General features: G+C 41.9%; 1 protein-coding gene across 1 annotated transcript; it reads right to left on the bottom strand.

Moving 5' to 3' along the window:
- Positions 1-7,647: 7,647 nt before the first annotated feature.
- Positions 7,648-8,758, bottom strand: LOC120714072 (homeodomain-interacting protein kinase 1-like). Its single transcript, XM_040000105.1, has 2 exons — positions 8,428-8,758; positions 7,648-8,114 (listed from the first exon to the last, which is right to left on the bottom strand). The coding sequence occupies exons 1-2, from the start codon at positions 8,756-8,758 to the stop codon at positions 7,756-7,758; spliced, it is 690 nt and encodes a 229-aa protein (XP_039856039.1). The 3' UTR covers positions 7,648-7,755.
- Positions 8,759-18,330: the final 9,572 nt, after the last annotated feature.

Below are 18,330 nucleotides of genomic sequence, written 5' to 3'. Positions count from 1 at the left end.
AGTGACCGTCGCTGACTGCTATTTTTTTCTTTTATGGACAGATTTTCAGGATGAAATACTTAATGGGATGTGTGCACAGAACCTGTTGTGCAGTCCTTTCTGGTAGTATTAATTTACATTCTGATCACCCAGTCCTCACTGGTATAAAGACTAGACTCCTTTGTGCAATTAAAGGCCATTCAGCATGATGCAATGCAAGCTATTAAAGACAGGTCCAGTGATTGCATTGCTTATTTCAAATGCTGAAATCTGGCATTCATCTAATCACCCACAGATCAGTGTTTGCTCAGTTGCTATATTACATGGACAGCACCTATCAAACGTCGTCGTCACTGTTTACTAGCTCATCAGGTATTGAATTCTGGCAAGTGGAGTTATCCTACACATGCAAAAACACCTTGTAAGACACATGCCATAAACTACCCTTTTCTTTGCAGATAGCTCTGTGTAGCAAGCTATCTGTCAGATGGTGGGGCAGCACACTCTCCCTTTCTCTGTGTCTAAATGGAAAGTGTAATGACTACTTTGTCGTGGACCATTTCCTTCAGTGGGAACGATGAGACCCACATTCCTTATTGATGCCGTCACCATCAAAGAGGAGAGACACATCAATCCAACGAGTCCTTAAGGGTTGTAACCTTTGTTCCTTGATCCTGCTCTGAACAGGGAGGAAACAGATGTATCACCCCCCCCCCCCCCCCCGATCCATCTCGCATGAAAAACAAGAATCAGGACATCTCCGGTTTTTGAGCTTTACATGCGATCCACATAACATGATCATGTGATCGCTTGAACAAACGCACACTTCAGCATTTGCCAGATGTTTTTATTCACTTTGCAGAGTCACATGAGAGAGAAGATGACCACAAGAGGCAAAATATGGTTAGCTTAGCATATCACAAAGGTCAGAAAGGGTGAGCAGAAATTCTGGTTTGCCATGCCAAGATTTTTGTTTCCCTTTTTAACAGATAGTTGTATTAGCTTTGCTAATATCCAGAAAAATTTACATCTTTATTGCTTGAAAGACGAACAACCTTCTGAACCATCTCACAGCTCTTATATAGTCATGCAGTTCAGACTTTTAAATCTCACAGGTTTGACCCTGAATACTTTTGGAGGGCAACACCGGTGAATGTACTAGTTGTGTGTTTGTGCCTGTGTGTGTGTGTGTGTGTGTGAAGATGAATTATTCAGTTCTATAAGGACTTGTATAGATCATTTTGGAGCAGTGGGTGTAATGGAATCAAAACAAGTGTCTTCATTTGTATGCTTGTCAGTGTCTCTGTTTGCATGCGTGCTGTCTTCTATGTATGGATTTTGTGAGCTGGCAGGTGTTCACCGAGTGGCTCTTAGGGCTCCGCACACTGCATCTGTTTTCAGCTTGACTCTGTATTTGCAGCATTTTGTCTAAGTGCCATCTGCGTTGTCAGATTAGTGAAGGTGTGCTCTTTATTCATTGGTGCTTTGTTTTTGCTGAGGCACACTAACATCTCAGGGCCAACATAACTTAGAAATCAAACATAAAAAGGGAAAGGAAAAAGGAAAAGGTGAAATGTCCTATAATGCAGTAAATGTACATTTGCTACAATTTTTGCTGCTGCTATACTCAGAAGATAATTCCTGTGCTATACTTTATATACAAGAACTCCCAAAAGATATGAATTTATAAAGCTATGCACTTCACGCTTGTCTTTTCTGTGTTTCCTTAACAACAGTACAAAATATGGCAAATTATTATCAGAGTAGACACTGTATCATTCAACTATTGTCTGTCTAAATGAGCCAAGACGTGCCCACTTCTCTGTCCCGGCTCTCTTTTCTTACTGTTTTCCTTTTCTTTGTCTCATTTCGTAGTGATTCTTTTTCTGCCTGAACAATGATTATTTTTCTCTTCTTTTTTGCTGAAGGGTCAGTTTTTGTCCCACCAGTTTCCCCCCACGCCACTCAATCTCCTGCATTTTTTCTCTCTTTTTCTCTTTCACCATCGGCTTTCTCCCCACTACAGTGTATTTTCCTCCATTTCTGTCCACAGTTTTCAATGTTTCCGTTTTTCCCTTTGTTTTAAATGATAGAAATGTCAGATTTGTCTAAAGCATTGCTCGAATACACATGAAAACCTTCAGGATGTATGATGAACGTCTTTTTACAAGCTGCAGTTCTCCAAATAGATTTTAATGTGATGTATTGTGAAGATATAGAAAAGTGCAATGCGTGTGAATCACACTTGTTGATGCTTGCTGGCCACATTGTAAAGCACGCATGGTTAATCTTTTCCCATACATTCAACCAGTGTGTGTCACTTTGAGGCAGCTATACAAAAGCCTTTTGTGTGCTTCCAGTAACCCCAAGCTTTGCTGGTCATCTTACTTAATTGGCTATGCTCTGTTTGTGGTATTGAGGGAAATGTGTCTGTGTGTGTGTCTGTGTGTTTGAATGGGGGTAAAGGATGTGCATCGGATTAGAGATTAGACATGTAAACAATGCTGTATGCTGGTCAGGAATATTTTAACAACCAAGATGCCCTTTATTCAGGACCAGACAACTTTTTGCACACAAATTTCTTCACAAACAGATTATTCAAACATTAATGTGGATTTTACCATCAAAATTTGGGGTAATGGACGGCACAGTGGTGCAGTGGCTGGCAACGCTGACTCACAGCAAGAAGGTCCTGGATTCATATCCAGTCTGAGGCCTTTCTGTGTTTGCATGTTCTCCTACTGCATGGGTACTCTGGCTAGCATCTGCTAGCAACCTAACAACTCACAATAAGGTTTTTAGGAGAACCATCTGGTGTGACCCAGGAACCTCCAGCAACTATTCACCAAAGCATTTCTCCCTCGTGAGTGGATTTTACCAGTGGGTCAATGATGAATCTCAAGGCCTGTGTGATTGAGGCCAAATGTGCTGAACGATATTGCAGTGAAAGAGTCAACATCATCATTGTATACTCTGTGTAAACAACACGCAAATAAAAAATCAGCTGAGGTTAGCTCTATGCATAATCATGATTAGGAAAAGTGATGAAGAAGAGCTTTGCAAACTAGACTGGCTGAGGTTTCTCTGTCTTAATGCTTCAAACAAATACAGAACTGGTGACGTTACACACTATTCTATCTCTAATTGTAAGACTACACAGTGGATGTGCTAGTTATGAAAAATGACTTTTTTTATGTTAAACAGCACACAAAACAACAACAACATGTAACCCAGGATATATAATCATATGCTCTTAGGGCATTGATGGTAATGCTGTGGATGTAAAAATAGACAGTAAAAAAAAAAAGACAGTTTAAAAAGCTACTGCTACTATACCCCTAACTATCCTCGTGTGTCTAAGTCCTAACACAGTAAATGTTGAAATGTGCATTTGTTTAACTCTACACGCAAACTTGAGCATGACAGATCTGCTACTTCAGGTTCTGTTTGCTGCTGTAGTGAGTGTATAATTACTGTGTAGAAAAAAAGGGTTATGCTAATCATCAGTTACTTTTAACCTCATTCAGCGTGGCATCTAGAACATCTCTCACACACACACACCCACACACACACAAATCCTCATTTCCGGATGACAAAAATACCACTGTGTGACAGCCTTTCCATCTCTTTTCCTTAAGGAAGCATCACTACCAGCAGGACATCCTTAACTGCGAGTCTGCAGGTCCCTTCACTGATGAACTCACAGAACCGAAACACACAGTTTCTCATTGCTTGGACAGCAGCCAGCCTGCCGCATGTGATTAATTCTTTCTCTAATTCACACAGACACACAGTGTAGCACTTTTCCTGGTGCTGATTAATCTTTGAATTATCTGAATGTGTGCCTGTGTGCATTATTATTTCCAAACTGCGACGCTGCACTTGCTGATTCCATTTGCGAGCTCGGAGCGCAGTCCTTTGTCTCCATCAGGCCTTTTTCTTTTTTTTGATGAGAAAAAACTTTTTGTGGGAAATATGATGAATTTTGGTCATAGCGGGGGGAAACTGCCAAGTCTTTTTCTGCAGATAGTGAAACAATAAGCTCATTTACAGTGGCGCACACAAAGGGAAACAAAGCAAGCACTTCTTTGGTCATGAATCATGTTTCGCAATCATCAACTCACTCTCAGGTCAGTCAACTGATGCATATAGGCCTGTGACCATGCACTAATTTTGTGGTATTGTATTTTACAGTTGGTCCTTGTCTGTGGTCACTCTTGCTTATCGGTCTGACTTCCTGCTTTTGAGTTGGCAGTGGGAAGTGAAACAAAATCAGTAAGTGACCAACTTCCTGTCCATGTGACTCCGGCAGGTGACAGCTACTTCTCTCTCAGGTCGAGCCACATCACGATCTGAAGTCACACACTTCCCTCACTGTTTAAGAGTTTGCCAGTGATGTGGTGCCAGTGATCAATGCTTTACAGGAATGTGGAAGTGATAAGAAGGCAAATGACTGACACAGCAGACTCACCGACAAGACATAAAGCCATAAAAGTCTATTGTGTATGAGCTGATTCACACGAATACTGACTTTTTTCTTCAGTGTTACTCATGACTTATACTGTATATGAGTAATCACATTTACAGCAAATTACTGTGAAAAATATTTGCAGGTACATTAATCTCAGAAGGAAAACACCCTAAAATCAACAAAAGTCACTTAGTATGTTGATTGTTAATTTATGCACTCAAATGAATGCAGTCAGAAAAGAATCTGTAAATCTACCGATTAAAAGGAGATTGTTGCAAGACTCAGAGTCAGCAGAAAGATGCACAGACAATGATTAAGAGGTCAGATGAAAAAAATGATGCATTTTGAGCTAATGCAATGTCAGCAAAAGTCCATCCATCCTCTTCCGCTTATCCAGTTCAGGGTCACATGGGAGCTGGAGCCTATCCCAGCTGTCTTTGGGTGAGAGGCCTTGTACACCCTGAACAGGTCACCAGTCTGTTGCAGGGCTAACACATGGAGACAGACAACCATTTGCACTGACATTCACAGCTATGGGCAATTTGGAATCATCAGTTAACTGAACCTCACTAACTGCATGTCTTTGGACTATGGGAAGGCGCCAGAGTGCCAGGAGAGAACCAACGCAAACACGGGAAGAACACGCAAACTCCAGACAGAAAGACTCCGGTCTGATGGTGTAATTGAAATCAGATCAGCTAAAGTCAAATAAACAAAAAGTCATTTTTGCAATACAGCATGTTTGGTGACCATACGGCAGGGGTGTCAAACTCAAATACACAGTGGGCCAAAATTCAAAACTGGAACAAAGTCGTGGGCTAACTTTAATATTTATTGAAAATAAGAATGAATCTTTTCTTATGGATTCAAATAAGTTTTGCTGGAAAACTGAATATGGAACAAGCAAAGCTTAATACTAAACAATATATATATTAGCTGTATAATACCAGTAGGCCAGCTCTAATAGTAATTTGGTATGGCTTCACGGGCCAGAGTTTGACACCTATGACTTATGGCAAAGTTACAGTCTCAATGTTATTCTTTATTTTTTCTCAGTGTCTTCTTGAGGGACAGTGTGTGTATATGTGTACGTGATATTAAATGAATGTTTAAGTGCAGGTTATTGTGCAGACTCAGCACAGAGCATCAAAGAGTTGATTTGTAGTGTGTCACATCAGTGTGGGGTCAGCTGTCCTGGCAGCCATTTTTGGAATTCCATAAGATACTCATATCGGTATGTCACACATAAACACATTGTATTGAATGACACAAAAACAGAATCATATGAGAATTATAAGATTCTGCTAACATTCTGTCCACATTTGATAACCTGCTTAGTGATGTGAAATCATCATCAATGTGTGTGGGCAAAACAGAAGCAACTTTGGATTTCTAACTACAAATCCATTCTCTCTTGTTTCTTTTTGTCTTTATCCCACTCTAAAAGTTGGATGTAACAGTGAGACCAAATTCACAACCCAATAGAAACAGATCCAGGTACATTTACTGCAATATTCAAACTGAATACAGACTGCTGGCCATTGACATGTAGTATCCTTTTGACTTGAAGTCACCTGGAACTGTAGCTGTGCTGTAAACAAATAATGAAGCACAGTTTGACCAGAATAAGAACTAGAATCTTTAACACACTAAGATAATAAAATACACAAGCTATTTGGCTGGTAACTGGCAATAAGCCAGAGGACTAATGGCCCAGAAGGCCCAAATGAAACTAGTAATGTCCAGACATCTAGCCTATATTACTTAATATTCATTAACCTATTTAAAAAGCACTTTTGCTCTGTTTCAGGTAAAGTGTAAATCTGTACCTCTGATTTGTGTGATTACATTTTCTCTTTGTCTTTTTCTGCTGCAGCAGCCAAAGTCTGATTTATTAATGACAAACCAGTGGTAGAAGCATCATAACATCAAGAAAACTGGACAGTTAAAGGATTTTTCTTTTTACATAAAAAAGAAAAAAATGTTTGATGATCTGAAATGTTTAAGTGTGACAAACATACAAATAAATAAGAAAACGCTTTTTCACACCATTGTCATATAAAAGACTTCCTTCCTTCATTCTGTTCATTGACCCCATTGTGGACCACTAAAATGTTGTATACTATGTAGTATATACCTTATTTACTTTATTTATTAAATTTTGGGTTTGTTTTGTTTTTTTGCACTACATTAGACAACATCAAAATAGCGTTGTCAAAAATGACAATAGCGATGGCAGTTTTGTTATTTGTGTTTTGTAATCTTTATAAAAACCTAGAAAAAAACACCTCTTAATCTTTGGTATATGGCGAGGCGCTGTGGACATCCAAGTGTGTGATTGTGTAGATTTTTCAAATCAATACCATGGTTGCATCTACTGAAAATCTCTGTGAAGCTTAAATCTCAGTGACCTTGACTTCAAGGTCAGAGGTCAACTTTTCTGAAAATCGGAGGAGTTTCACATTTATAACACAGGTATGTCTACTAGGAGGCTGAAGGGTAGCACTATATATTTATAAACAATCAAAAACAACAATTTATTTCCAATTTGTATGGAATTTATTTCTGTAAACATGGTGTTTTAGGTTGGATTAAAGGACTGATGTGATGGTAAGGTGTCCGCTGCTCTGCTTTGAATATTGGTAGGCTTTTTTTTTTAAATTTTCACAAGAATTGCTAGTTCCCCTAGAGTTTTAGCCACCCCAGCAATCAGAAGATTCCCTATGAGCAAGCATTTAGCGACAGTGGGAAGGAAAAACTCCCTTTAAAAAGGAAGAAACCTTCGACAGAACCAGGCTCAGGAAGGGACAGTCATCTGCCGCGACTGGTTGGGGTGGGGGGAGTGAAAAAAAAAAAAGCCAAAGTGATAATTATTGGAGCAGCTTAATTAATATTTCCAGTGTAATTTGCTGTTAATATCCTTTTCCAACCCCAGTTTGTGTTTTTATCACTTTTGTCCAGGGTGGAAGATGCCATGCTGGAGATTGACTCTGTATGGTTTTTCAGTGTTGATACTTGGGAACCTGATGGAGAGGCCAGGGTTGAAAAAGGGATGCCGTAGAACCTGAGAGGGTGTTATCCACTGGTATGCATCCAAGGCCAACATCTCTTTAATTAGGCTGACAAATAAGCGTTGGCCATCTTCTGGTCCTCGTCTAAACATCATTATTTGTTCGAGGTCATCCAGACGTTTAAGTTTTATGTATCTTGTCTCCAAAGATTCATATCCTGTCTCGTATTTAAATTGTTGGGCGGTCTTAAATGTCCAGCGTTGTTGGTTGTCGTTGTCTTTTGTGAAATAGTCTTCAGTGTACACGCTGATCATGATCTGGTGGCTGACCCTGAGTCTCTATGATGAATTTCAAAACATCATAATATTTTTTTCCAGGGTAGAGTGGCACCCCTGTAACAAGCTCAACAGCCACCAGCCCCAGAGACCACATGTCACATGCTTCGTTATGAGGAAGGCCAAGCATAACCTCAGGTGCACTATAACCAACTGTCCCCACACGGTCACCAGGCATCACTGCAGACGCAGGACATGCGAGGCCAAAGTCTATAAGTCTGACTTTGACTGGAGACTCATAGCGATTTACAACCATGATGTTTCCAGGTTTGAGGTCAGCGTGCACTATTCCCAAAGAACCCAGGTGGGACAGAGCATTTGGGCGACTGTGGCTCAGGGGGGTTGGGAAGCGCATCTGTAACCGGAAGGTCGCCGGTTTGATCCCCGGGCTCTCTGTCCTGGTCGTTGTGTCCTTGGGCAAGACACTTTACCCTATTGCCCACTGGTGATGGCCAAAGGGGCCGATGGCGCAATATGGCAGCCTCGCTTCTGTCAGTCTGCCCCAGGGCAGCTGTGGCTTCAACTGTAGCTTGCCTCCACCAGTGTGTGAATAAATAGTGGCATTGTAAAGCGCTTTGGGTGCCTTGAAAAGCGCTATATAAATCCAATCCATTATTATTATTATTATTATTTGTGAGTTGACCTAAAATTGGCCTGACTTCGCTTATGGGGAGACGCCGGTTATTCGGGTCCCGTATGTAGTCCCACAGGCATTGATCTAGGAGTTCAAATTTCAGGCAAACCCGCTCTCTTTCAAGGAAAAAGCCGTTCCATTGAACAATGTTGGTGGCATCTGGATCCAACCTTCGCAGCTGCTCCAGGATGAAAATTTCCTTTTTTGCCTGTTGCAGAATATCAGTGCGGCTCTTGTTCACCTTAATAGCCACAGCTTGGTTGGTTTTGGTATCACGGCATTTGGCTACAATACCAAAGCCCCCTTCTCCGAGGAAAGCCTCTACCATGTAGTGGTTTCCCAAATGCTAGAAAATTCAAACCGAGTTTTGAAAACTGCAGTTGATTTTCTCTGATCTCTTGCATTTCAAGTTTGAAGGGTGCTGAAAGACCACAGGGTTTTGTGGTCTTTCAGCACTCATGTCAATGCAAGGGGAACTCTTAGGGTTGAAAAAGGGATGCCGGAGAACCTCCGACGGTGTTATGCGCTGGTTTGCATCCAAGGCCAACATCTGTTTAATTAAGCTTACAAACAAACGTTGGCCATTTTCAGGTCCTCTTCTAAACATCATTACTTGTTCGAGGTCATCGAGACGCGTCAGTTTTATGTGTAGATGTAGATCCAACCTTCTCAGCTGCTCCAGGATGAAAATTTCCAGTTTTGCCTGTTGCAGAATATCAGTGCGGCTCTTGTTCACCTTAATAGCCACAGCTTGGTTGGTTTTGGTATCACGGCATTTGGCTACAATACCAAAGCCCCCTTCTCCGAGGAAAGCCTCTACCTTGTAGTGGTTTCCCAAATTGCTCCCTTTAACTCAGGGGTGTCAAACTCAAATACACAGTGGGCCAAAATTCAAAACTGGAACAAAGTTGCGGGCTGACATTAATATTTATTGAAAAAAAAAAAATCTTTCCCCAGATATAAGAATGAATCTTTTCTTATGGACTCAAATAAGTTTTGCTGGAAAACTGAATATGGAACAAGCAAAGCTTAATACTAAACCAATATATATATATTAGCTGTATAATACCAGTAGGCCAGCTCTAATAGTAATTTGGTATGGCTTCGCGGGCCAAATGTAATTAGGCTACGGGCCAAATTTGGCCTACTGGGTGAAAACCTCACCCAGGAGGCGCTCAGGAGGCATCCTTGTCAGATGCCCGAACAAGCTCAACTGGCTCCTTTCGATGTGGAGGAGCAGCGGCTCTACTCTGAGCCCCTCCTGGATGGCCGAACTTCTCACCCTATCTCTAAGGGAGAGGCCAGCCACCCTTCGGAGGAAGCCCCATTTCTGCAGCTTGTATTTGCAATCTTGTTCTTTCGGTCACTACCTACAGTTCGTGACCATAGGTGAGTGTAGGGACGTAGATCGACCGGTAAATTGAGAGCTTCGCTTTCACACTCATCTCTCTCTTCACCACAACAGACCGGTACAGCATCCTGCAGCTGCAGCACCAATCTGTCTGTCGATCTCCCGTCAGTCATGAGCAAGACCCCGAGATACTTAAACTCCTCCGCTTGGGGCAAGAACTCATCCCTGACCTGGAGTCGGCATGCCATCCTTTTCCGGCTGAGGACCATGGCCTCAGATTTGGAGGTGCTGATTCTCATTCCCACCGCTTCCCACTCAGCTGCAAACTGTTCCAAAGTAAACTGGAGGCCATCACTTGATGAAGCCAACAGAACCACATCATCCGTGAAAAGCAGAGATGAGATTCTGAGGCCACCCAAGTGGTTGGTATAAAAATATATTGGGATCTTAATGGTACCACTTAATAGTGCTTCATTCTACCCATCAGTTTAACAGATGCACATCTAAGTTCACATTAGTAGGTGTAATTAGCACTGGATCAATATATAAAAATGGTGAACTTTTATTTATTTTGGCTGAGTGGATATACTGTCTTGAAGTTATGTTGTGCACGTAAGAAGAAGAAGAAGGCCAAGCAAGATAAGAAGAACTACAAGCATGCTCATGGTTGTAGTTCTTCCCAGTGTTCCACACTGCACCCACCAGCATTCATAGTGGCCATATGATTGGTTTCAATATGTATGAATGATTTCAAATTGTGGTAAATTGCATGGTAAATGGTAAAAGAATAACGTGGATTGCACTTGATAGTGTAATGAGGTGGCTTTCAGCCCTTTGCTTGGTTGGTATTCTTTGAATGTTGAATATATAGCAGTGAGCTTATCTACCTCTCTTCTAATTGTAACTTTGTGAACCACTGTGCAATAACTAAAAGATATTTTTACCTTATTTCATCTAGGTGTTGGCTGGGCTTTGACAGGAGAAGAATGCACACGTGAGGAAAATCACTTTTGTCTTTCATACCAGCGACTTTAAGGCACAGCATGAGATTTACAGCTAACACTCTCCTGGATGAAGGCATGACTTGACACGTATACTTGTGCAGTAAACTACCACTGAAACCCGAGTGAAAAAAACCCCATACACGCACTCATGAAAGGAATGGTTTCCCCTGAGACAAGCGCACATCTACACAAACATGCGCAGAAAAATGCAGCGCCCACTGAGCCGTCCTCAGCAAAGCCCAGGAGGCAACACCTGGTAAAAGTTTACGTCAAACCAGTATGACAGCCACAGCTGTCTTAGACACACACACATCCTGCCATCTGTCTCCTCATATCAGTGGTTTGATTAATAACCTCTGTGGTTTTGTTAGCTGCCTCTTTCTGTCCTGTGGCACAAAGTGCTTACATACGTCTGTGCGTGCTGTCTGTGTTGTCAACAAAGAAACAGGAAGTCCTACTGCCGCATGTTGTTGTGTTGCTTTAAGGTGTTGCTAGATAAGAAAACATCTTTTAGATGGCATAGAGCTGAAAGAAGATGAAGATGTGCTTGGTGTTACAGAGTGCTTTGACACTACTGAGATTCAACATCAGAATATGGAAAAACATACTCATGTTACCAATCTCATCAAGTGAAAATGATTTGGCTATTTTTTTTTCTTTTTAGATTTGTTGATTGTTTTTTATTCCCTGCATGTTTTTTTGTTGCTTCACTTCTGCATCGACCCAAGAGAAATTGATACAGAAATACAAAATGATCAGATTTCATGTGTAGACTAAATTATTTATTGCATCTGAAATAACAACACAGCCCGCTCCCTCCTGTCTTTGACCTTGCAAAGCCAGCAAATTTTGAAGGAGAGAGGCTTACCTGTTGTTTCCATTCAAGCACAGACAGAGGCAGAGAAGTGAGTGAGGAATGTTCAAGGAGATGGAGAGAAAGAGCAGACAGAATAGGAGATCGAGAGGAAAGTCTGCAGATAAAGACCGAGTGGGGAATAAAAGAAGGTAGCGTGCTGATCGTGTGGAATGTGCTGTGGAGAAACAGACAGTCTAAATAATTGTGTTTTTGATAAATGGATAATGAAAACATCACCAACAGGGGCAGAAGCAGTCAGTGCACTTATCTGCACTGACTTCATATGCTCTGTGCACCAACTTTAACAGTGGATTGGTCTATTGATATTTTTTGGGAGCTGCAAATCTGCACAAAACCTGATCTCTCTATTTCTATAATACCTCTGTGAATGGAGAAATAGTTAACAAACATTATACCAGAGTCCTATTAGGGAAAACAGCAGTTGGAGACTGCCACATGACTAAAATTATTGCCGATGTGGGCAATGAACTTGCAATCTCATTGCCTTTGGTTCCTTTGAGGATGAAGACCCTGCAGTCAGTCCCCATCTTCAAAGTGACTTTGGTGCATCATGACTGCAATAAAATGGCAATAAGATGGAGTCAGGCCGCTATCTGCTGTCAGTCTGCAATCGAATGGAGTCGAGTTGGCAATTACATGCAATATGTTTGTGGTAGGAGTTTAAGTATCTCGCGGTCTTGTTTACGAGTGATGGGAGAAGGGAGCGGGAGATTGACAGACGGATTGGTGCCGCGGCTGCAGCGATGCGGACGCTGTACCGGTCTGTTGTGGTGAAGAAAGAGCTGAGCGTAAAAGCGAAGCTCTCAATTTACCGTTCGATCTACGCCCCTACCCTCACCTATGGTCACGAGCTGTGGGTAGTGACCGAAAGAACGAGATTGTGAATACAAGCGGCGGAAATGGGTTTCCTCCGAAGGGTGGCTGGCCTCTCCCTTAGAGACAGGGTGAGGAGTTCGGCCATTTGGGAGGGGCTCAGAGTAGAGCCGCTGCTCCTCCACATCGAAAGGAGCCAGTTGAGGTGGTTTGCGCATCTGACAAGGATGCCTCCTGGGCGCCTCCTGGGTGAGGATTTCCGGGCATGTCCCACCGGGAGGAGGCCACGGGGCAGACCCAGGACACGCTGGAGAGATTATATCTCTCGGCTGGCCTGGGAACGCCTTGGTGTTCCCCCGGATAAACTGGAGGAGGTGGCTGGGGAGAGGGAGGTCTGGGCTTCTCTGCTTGGGCTGCTGCCCCTGCGACCCGGCCCCGGATAAGCGGAAGAAAATGGATGGATGGATGGATGTGGTACTAAAATGATTAATTGGGATCACTTTCATTCAGAACCTCCGAGATTTGAAACAGTTCACAAATTCCTCTATAAAGAGTGACATAGTTGCTGCAGGATGATGATTTGACTCTAGAATGACATAGGCGCTCTGCGATCGACTTTTCTACTTTTTGTGACTGCAAAATAAATAAATAAAAATTCACTGCGATCACCACATTTTCTAGCCACAAGAAGGTTGCCTTCCTATTTTTACTCTACTAGTATAAGTGAGCCACTGGCTAGCAAGCATAACCCCTCCAGCTAGTTACATTTTGGATTTTTCGATCACAATAAAGAGTTGTTTATGGAGCTGCAGTAAGATTAAAGAATTTTAATGTTGTTGTCCCTATTTTAATTTTTCCAAAGTAAAAAATACAATAGTAATGAATGGATTATATAAACACTAACACATATAGTGGCCAAGCAGAGGTTATGCATACTTACCCTAAAAGCCTTTTTAAAAGATACAGTTATGAAGTTAAAAATCAACTGTGAAAAACCAAAACTGAAACTGTATATACAACCGAATGATGAATATGCTGAGGAGCCACGCGGGAACCTATTTTAAATTTGCTTACTACCACCTTGAAGGCTGTTACCTTGAGCACCTCTGGACTCCTTCCAGCACTCCAACGTGAAAGATTTTCTCCAATAAACTGACTCACTGACTCAGACTAGAAATGCCAGAGCCGAATAGTTAATTGGTTCGGCGATGCTCAGATACACTCGGATTATCTGGGGTGACCTCTCCGAAGGGCAGGACACACTTTACTGTCACAAACAGATAAAATAGATAAACAGATAAAAGTCCCTCTGTGATTACACTTAATCAGTGTTGCTAAGCAACAGCACCCAGACTTGAGCAAACTCAGGAAATTTTTCATGGTTCGCACAGCTAGCAAGCAAGGCCATATTGGGTCTTTTCAATGAACCTCACTTCCTGGTATTCATCCACTTCCTTCCTGACAGCCAATTAGAAGCATACGTCTAAGTTTCTGGCAGGTCTGGTCCGCTCAGCTGCTTTTTAAGTGACACAGTTGACAGCCTTGACCTACTCTATGCTTCTCTCTATTGTTTAGATGTACTGAGTCGGCTGAATGTGGGAAGTAGTGTGAGGAAGAGCGAATCGAAGACAAACAGTACTGTTTTGACAGATGTGGAAAGACTTTTATTTAAGTCTATTTGACTTCATGTATATCCTCTTTGGACAGATAGAAAAAAACACCACATGGTGACACAGCTAAAAACAACACCTGTTTACATTTCTAATCAAATTAGCTTTGTTTTTAAAGTTTAGATTCATTGTTGGACATGTGTGCAGTTATGTGGAGCCTCTGTACCATTCTAGTAATGTGATCCCTGTCACTAAGTGCTGTACAGTCCTATGAATATTGCCGTTATATAAAGAGTGCAGCCATGAGAACATAACTGCTCCCTGGGGAAACTCTGGAATAGATCTTTCTGGTAAGAGCTGATTCAGCACACTGCAAGTGACCTGACCACCCTCAATACCCCGCTACACACTCCACCGCCGTTCTTTCTTATCATCCCATCCTTTTTCCCACTATCTCTTCTAATAGTATTCCCTTTATCGAGCCTATCAGTCTGGGAACATGAAACAAGAGTAGGGCTCGGTGGTGGTGTGGCGTGAGATGGGGGGTTATGCAGGAACAGAGATTGATAGAGACCAGAAGGGAGCTACAAAAAGAAAAAAAAAGCCCCAAAACCCAAGAAAATAATAAAATTAATAAAATCTTTCTTGTATATTTACAGAAGTGCAAAAACTGCCTCATCGCTTACAGGTGTTATCTGAATTTGATCATAATCTGCCTTCCAGAGAAAAGTTTGTGTGCATCTATCCACACATGCATATCAGCAGACCCACAGCATGCAATCTGTGCATCCTGTGAACCTCACAGACATGCTGGCAAAACATTCTCTGTTTTAGTTCGTTCTGGCTGCATCCTATTGCTGCAGTTTTGGACAATAAAGGAATGTATGCAGTGTAAACTATTCATGCACGCTAACTTCCCAGACATCCCTGCAATCCTCTCCAACATCCACCTGTAGGCTCCAGGGGAATCTTTACTCATCACTGCAAATTTCAGTATGTATAGAGGTTCCGAGCGCTAAACCCAAACCCACGTGGTGTTGCTGTAACAAATCGATTATTTCAAATGTGAGCTGTCTGACTGAAATGCTTTTGTGGCACTTTAAAACACTTCCTGGCATTTTCACATCAATAACAGGCCAGAGCCGACGGCAGGCTCGCGCGCCAATATTTTCCGTCTGTGAACACATTAGTCCATTACTGAATGTTGGAAAGTGGGTCATAAAAATATAAAAGGGACACGTCACCTAGAGCAATAGTATGACTTGCTGATGTGTGAAAGTTTTACTGATGATTGCAACATTTTTGGAACTGAAATGAGCAACTGATGCACAGGAGATTGTGCTTTTTTCAAATCGAGTATTTCAAGGGGTTTGATTTTTTCATCAAACACTTGATGGTTGGGTATACTCTTGGAATGTAATAGTCTGTACATGCATCTATTCTGCATCTCTTATTAGAATGGCACATTTTGGGCACATTTTTCTTATATTTAGACATCTCTGGGGCTAGATGTGCAGTTAATTAAATTAATATGCTTTCACTTACAGAAAGCACAGTTTCACCAGTCCAGTCCACTTAAGATCAAAATGGGTTGTGTGTGGCTCAGACATCCCAGACCTAGATGATTATCAAGGCTCTGTTTTCTTGGTTGTCTCAGCCCTACAGAGGAGTCTTTGTGGCCACACGTCTTAACATACTGTGTTAAGAAGCCTATTTTGTTTTTATTTTTTTAAACAATTTCAGGTTTTACCTTGAAATTATGCTGGTACTGTGCTTGGATAAGCAGATGCCTCTGCACTCTAAAAATAAGTGTCTGCAGTTGTCATTTATAGACTTCAGAGTCAATTGTTACTGTTACTACAATCATAAACTCTGTGGCTGTGGACTGTATATTTATATCTTTTTATGAGAAAATATAATAAAGTCCTTTATTTTGAAATAGGGCCATAGATGTCTACTGCTGTGTGGCCTCTAACAAAATTTATCACGTGCTCTGTAAAGAGTCACCGGGCACATACTAAATCAAAATGCCGTTACGGCACAGAAAGAGGCTCTTTTACAGTGCAGAATTAATTGGCTGGGCTCAAAGTGTGATGCATTCATCTCAGTGTTTTTCACTCCACAGTCTAAACTCGATGCTAAATACACTGAAGAAGTTTGCGCTGACATTACACGTGCATGGACTTGCATGCATGCATGCACGTGAATATGCCAGACACCTGCAGGGTATAAATCAGTTTCCCAGGGCACAGAGCTGCCCCTCTCTGGCAGCTGGTGCTGAGAAAGAAAGGGAGGGGATGGGTCCTTCTTCTCCTGCTCTGCTTCTTTGGCACTCCAATGTCTGGGGTGTCTGGTTTCAGCCCCCCCACCCCTCAGAAAAAACACTTCTGATATAAGCTGACAGTGGGAGCATTGGTGATGCTGCAGAGGGCCGAACGGTGCCTGTGCATGTGTCTGTGTTACGCATCAACACACAGAGCAAACCGTTGTCTTCCGTCACTACTCGTCTGGCAACAGGAGCCACATTGATAACATCTATTTTGCAGCCACACAGTTCAGGGCAGAGCTCCACGCTTGTGATTTTGGTTTAAATGGCGTCTCTAATGATAGCCAGATTATCCAGCCCCCTTTTTTAACGCATGTTGCTGCCCTCTTTGTAAATCTGCCGCCACTCTTTTAGCCTTTGTATCGAGCGGCAGCATGTTGAGTTTAGACACAACAATAAAAATACAGTGGTAACAGTGCACCATTAAATCCTCTCATCCAAATATCCTTTCTCTCACACACTCACTCACACAAAACCCATTTCCTTTCTAAACAACTTAATCTGTGAGAGAGTGTGTGAGTACGTGTGTCCGTCCCGGCATGGTCTTTAATAACATGTCTGGACATATCTCAGAGGAATGTGCGTTATGTCTCACAGCAGATAGAAAAGATATTTTCAGCAGTTCGACAACACACAGTCCGAAAGGTCTAAGGCCCTAAGCCCATCAAACTCCAGCCTTAACAGCTACCAGCACTACCCACAGCGTGGGAAAACCCCTCTGGAATGTCTTTAAGAGGCAAAAATGGCTCAAATAAACAAACTTCCTCTGCTTGCAGGTATGTACTGTGGGAGATAATGGGTGAAACTCGGCGTATCTGCATGCACGCCTCTTGGCTCGCAAACACGCTTTGTGTAATATGCACATATTTGTGTTTAAGCCATTCCTCTTCGGTGAGCAGTGAGCACACACAGTAAGAGGTGGTAATCAGTACCAATTATCCTCAAACACGAGCAGAGTCAAGAGGAGCTTTCCCCCTCAGCACGACGACCGCTCAAGTCAGGCTTGATTAATCTAAGTGTCTGTCTGAAGCAGCACGGGGAATTAGAGTGTATGGAAAAAGGAAATTAAGTTACTCTTAAAAGATGTAACTTGAAATGAAGCTGATTACACGGCTCTGTTTTTATTATATTGAGAAATATTAGAGCATGTTTTTTTTTCTTTTTTTAAGGCAGGATTGCAATCAAGGGCTTATCATAAACATGTTTGTGTCAATCAAGACTGAGCTGAGGAAGTGCGGAAATGAATTCAGAGTGCCCTTGACTGCCAGCTTTCGAGTGCTTCTGTTGGGACTTGGCTGTGATTTTAACACCGAGGGCCATATCTTTTCACTAGGTGTAAAAGATTGGTGATTTTCCCACAGCGCATCCTCGCACACACTGACACAAAAACAGCGTAGTTAAAGTTGTTTGAGGTCATCTTTGGTCTGATAAAAGCTGGTTGCTGAAGTGAAAGGGAACATTGATTACTGGATTATGGCATGCATCCCTCAAAGCGTGATGGTTGTGACAATGAATTGCTGTTACTAGAGTTCCAGGAAATCTTTGTTATTAATGATAAATTTGGCCACTAGATTTGCTTCAGATAGGACAGTGCCTTGACAAACACAAGAATTAATGTAGTTATATTTGACTACTCTAAAAAAGTTCTAGCTCTAAAAAAAGTGTGGAGATAACTCGGACTTTAAGATTGTTTGACTTAGTTTTTTAAAGGCCTTTCCTTAAATCAGAGTGCTTGAACATCTTATTTCTAATTTTCCCCAAATATCATTTACATTCCCATTTGGCCGCACTGACCTTAGTAGCTAAGTCATGTTGTGTTTGTGTTGCACTGAGAGCTGATCAACTGTTGAGCTTGGCAGACAGGGCAATGGAAAAGAGACACTGAGACTAGTATAAACATATCATCCTGCCAGAGAGAT

The sequence above is a fragment of the Simochromis diagramma genome, unplaced genomic scaffold (assembly GCF_900408965.1).
Source record: "Simochromis diagramma unplaced genomic scaffold, fSimDia1.1 OVJJ01000596.1, whole genome shotgun sequence".
Lineage (NCBI taxonomy): Eukaryota > Metazoa > Chordata > Actinopteri > Cichliformes > Cichlidae > Simochromis > Simochromis diagramma.
This window is presented reverse-complemented; position numbering and strand designations above follow the sequence as displayed.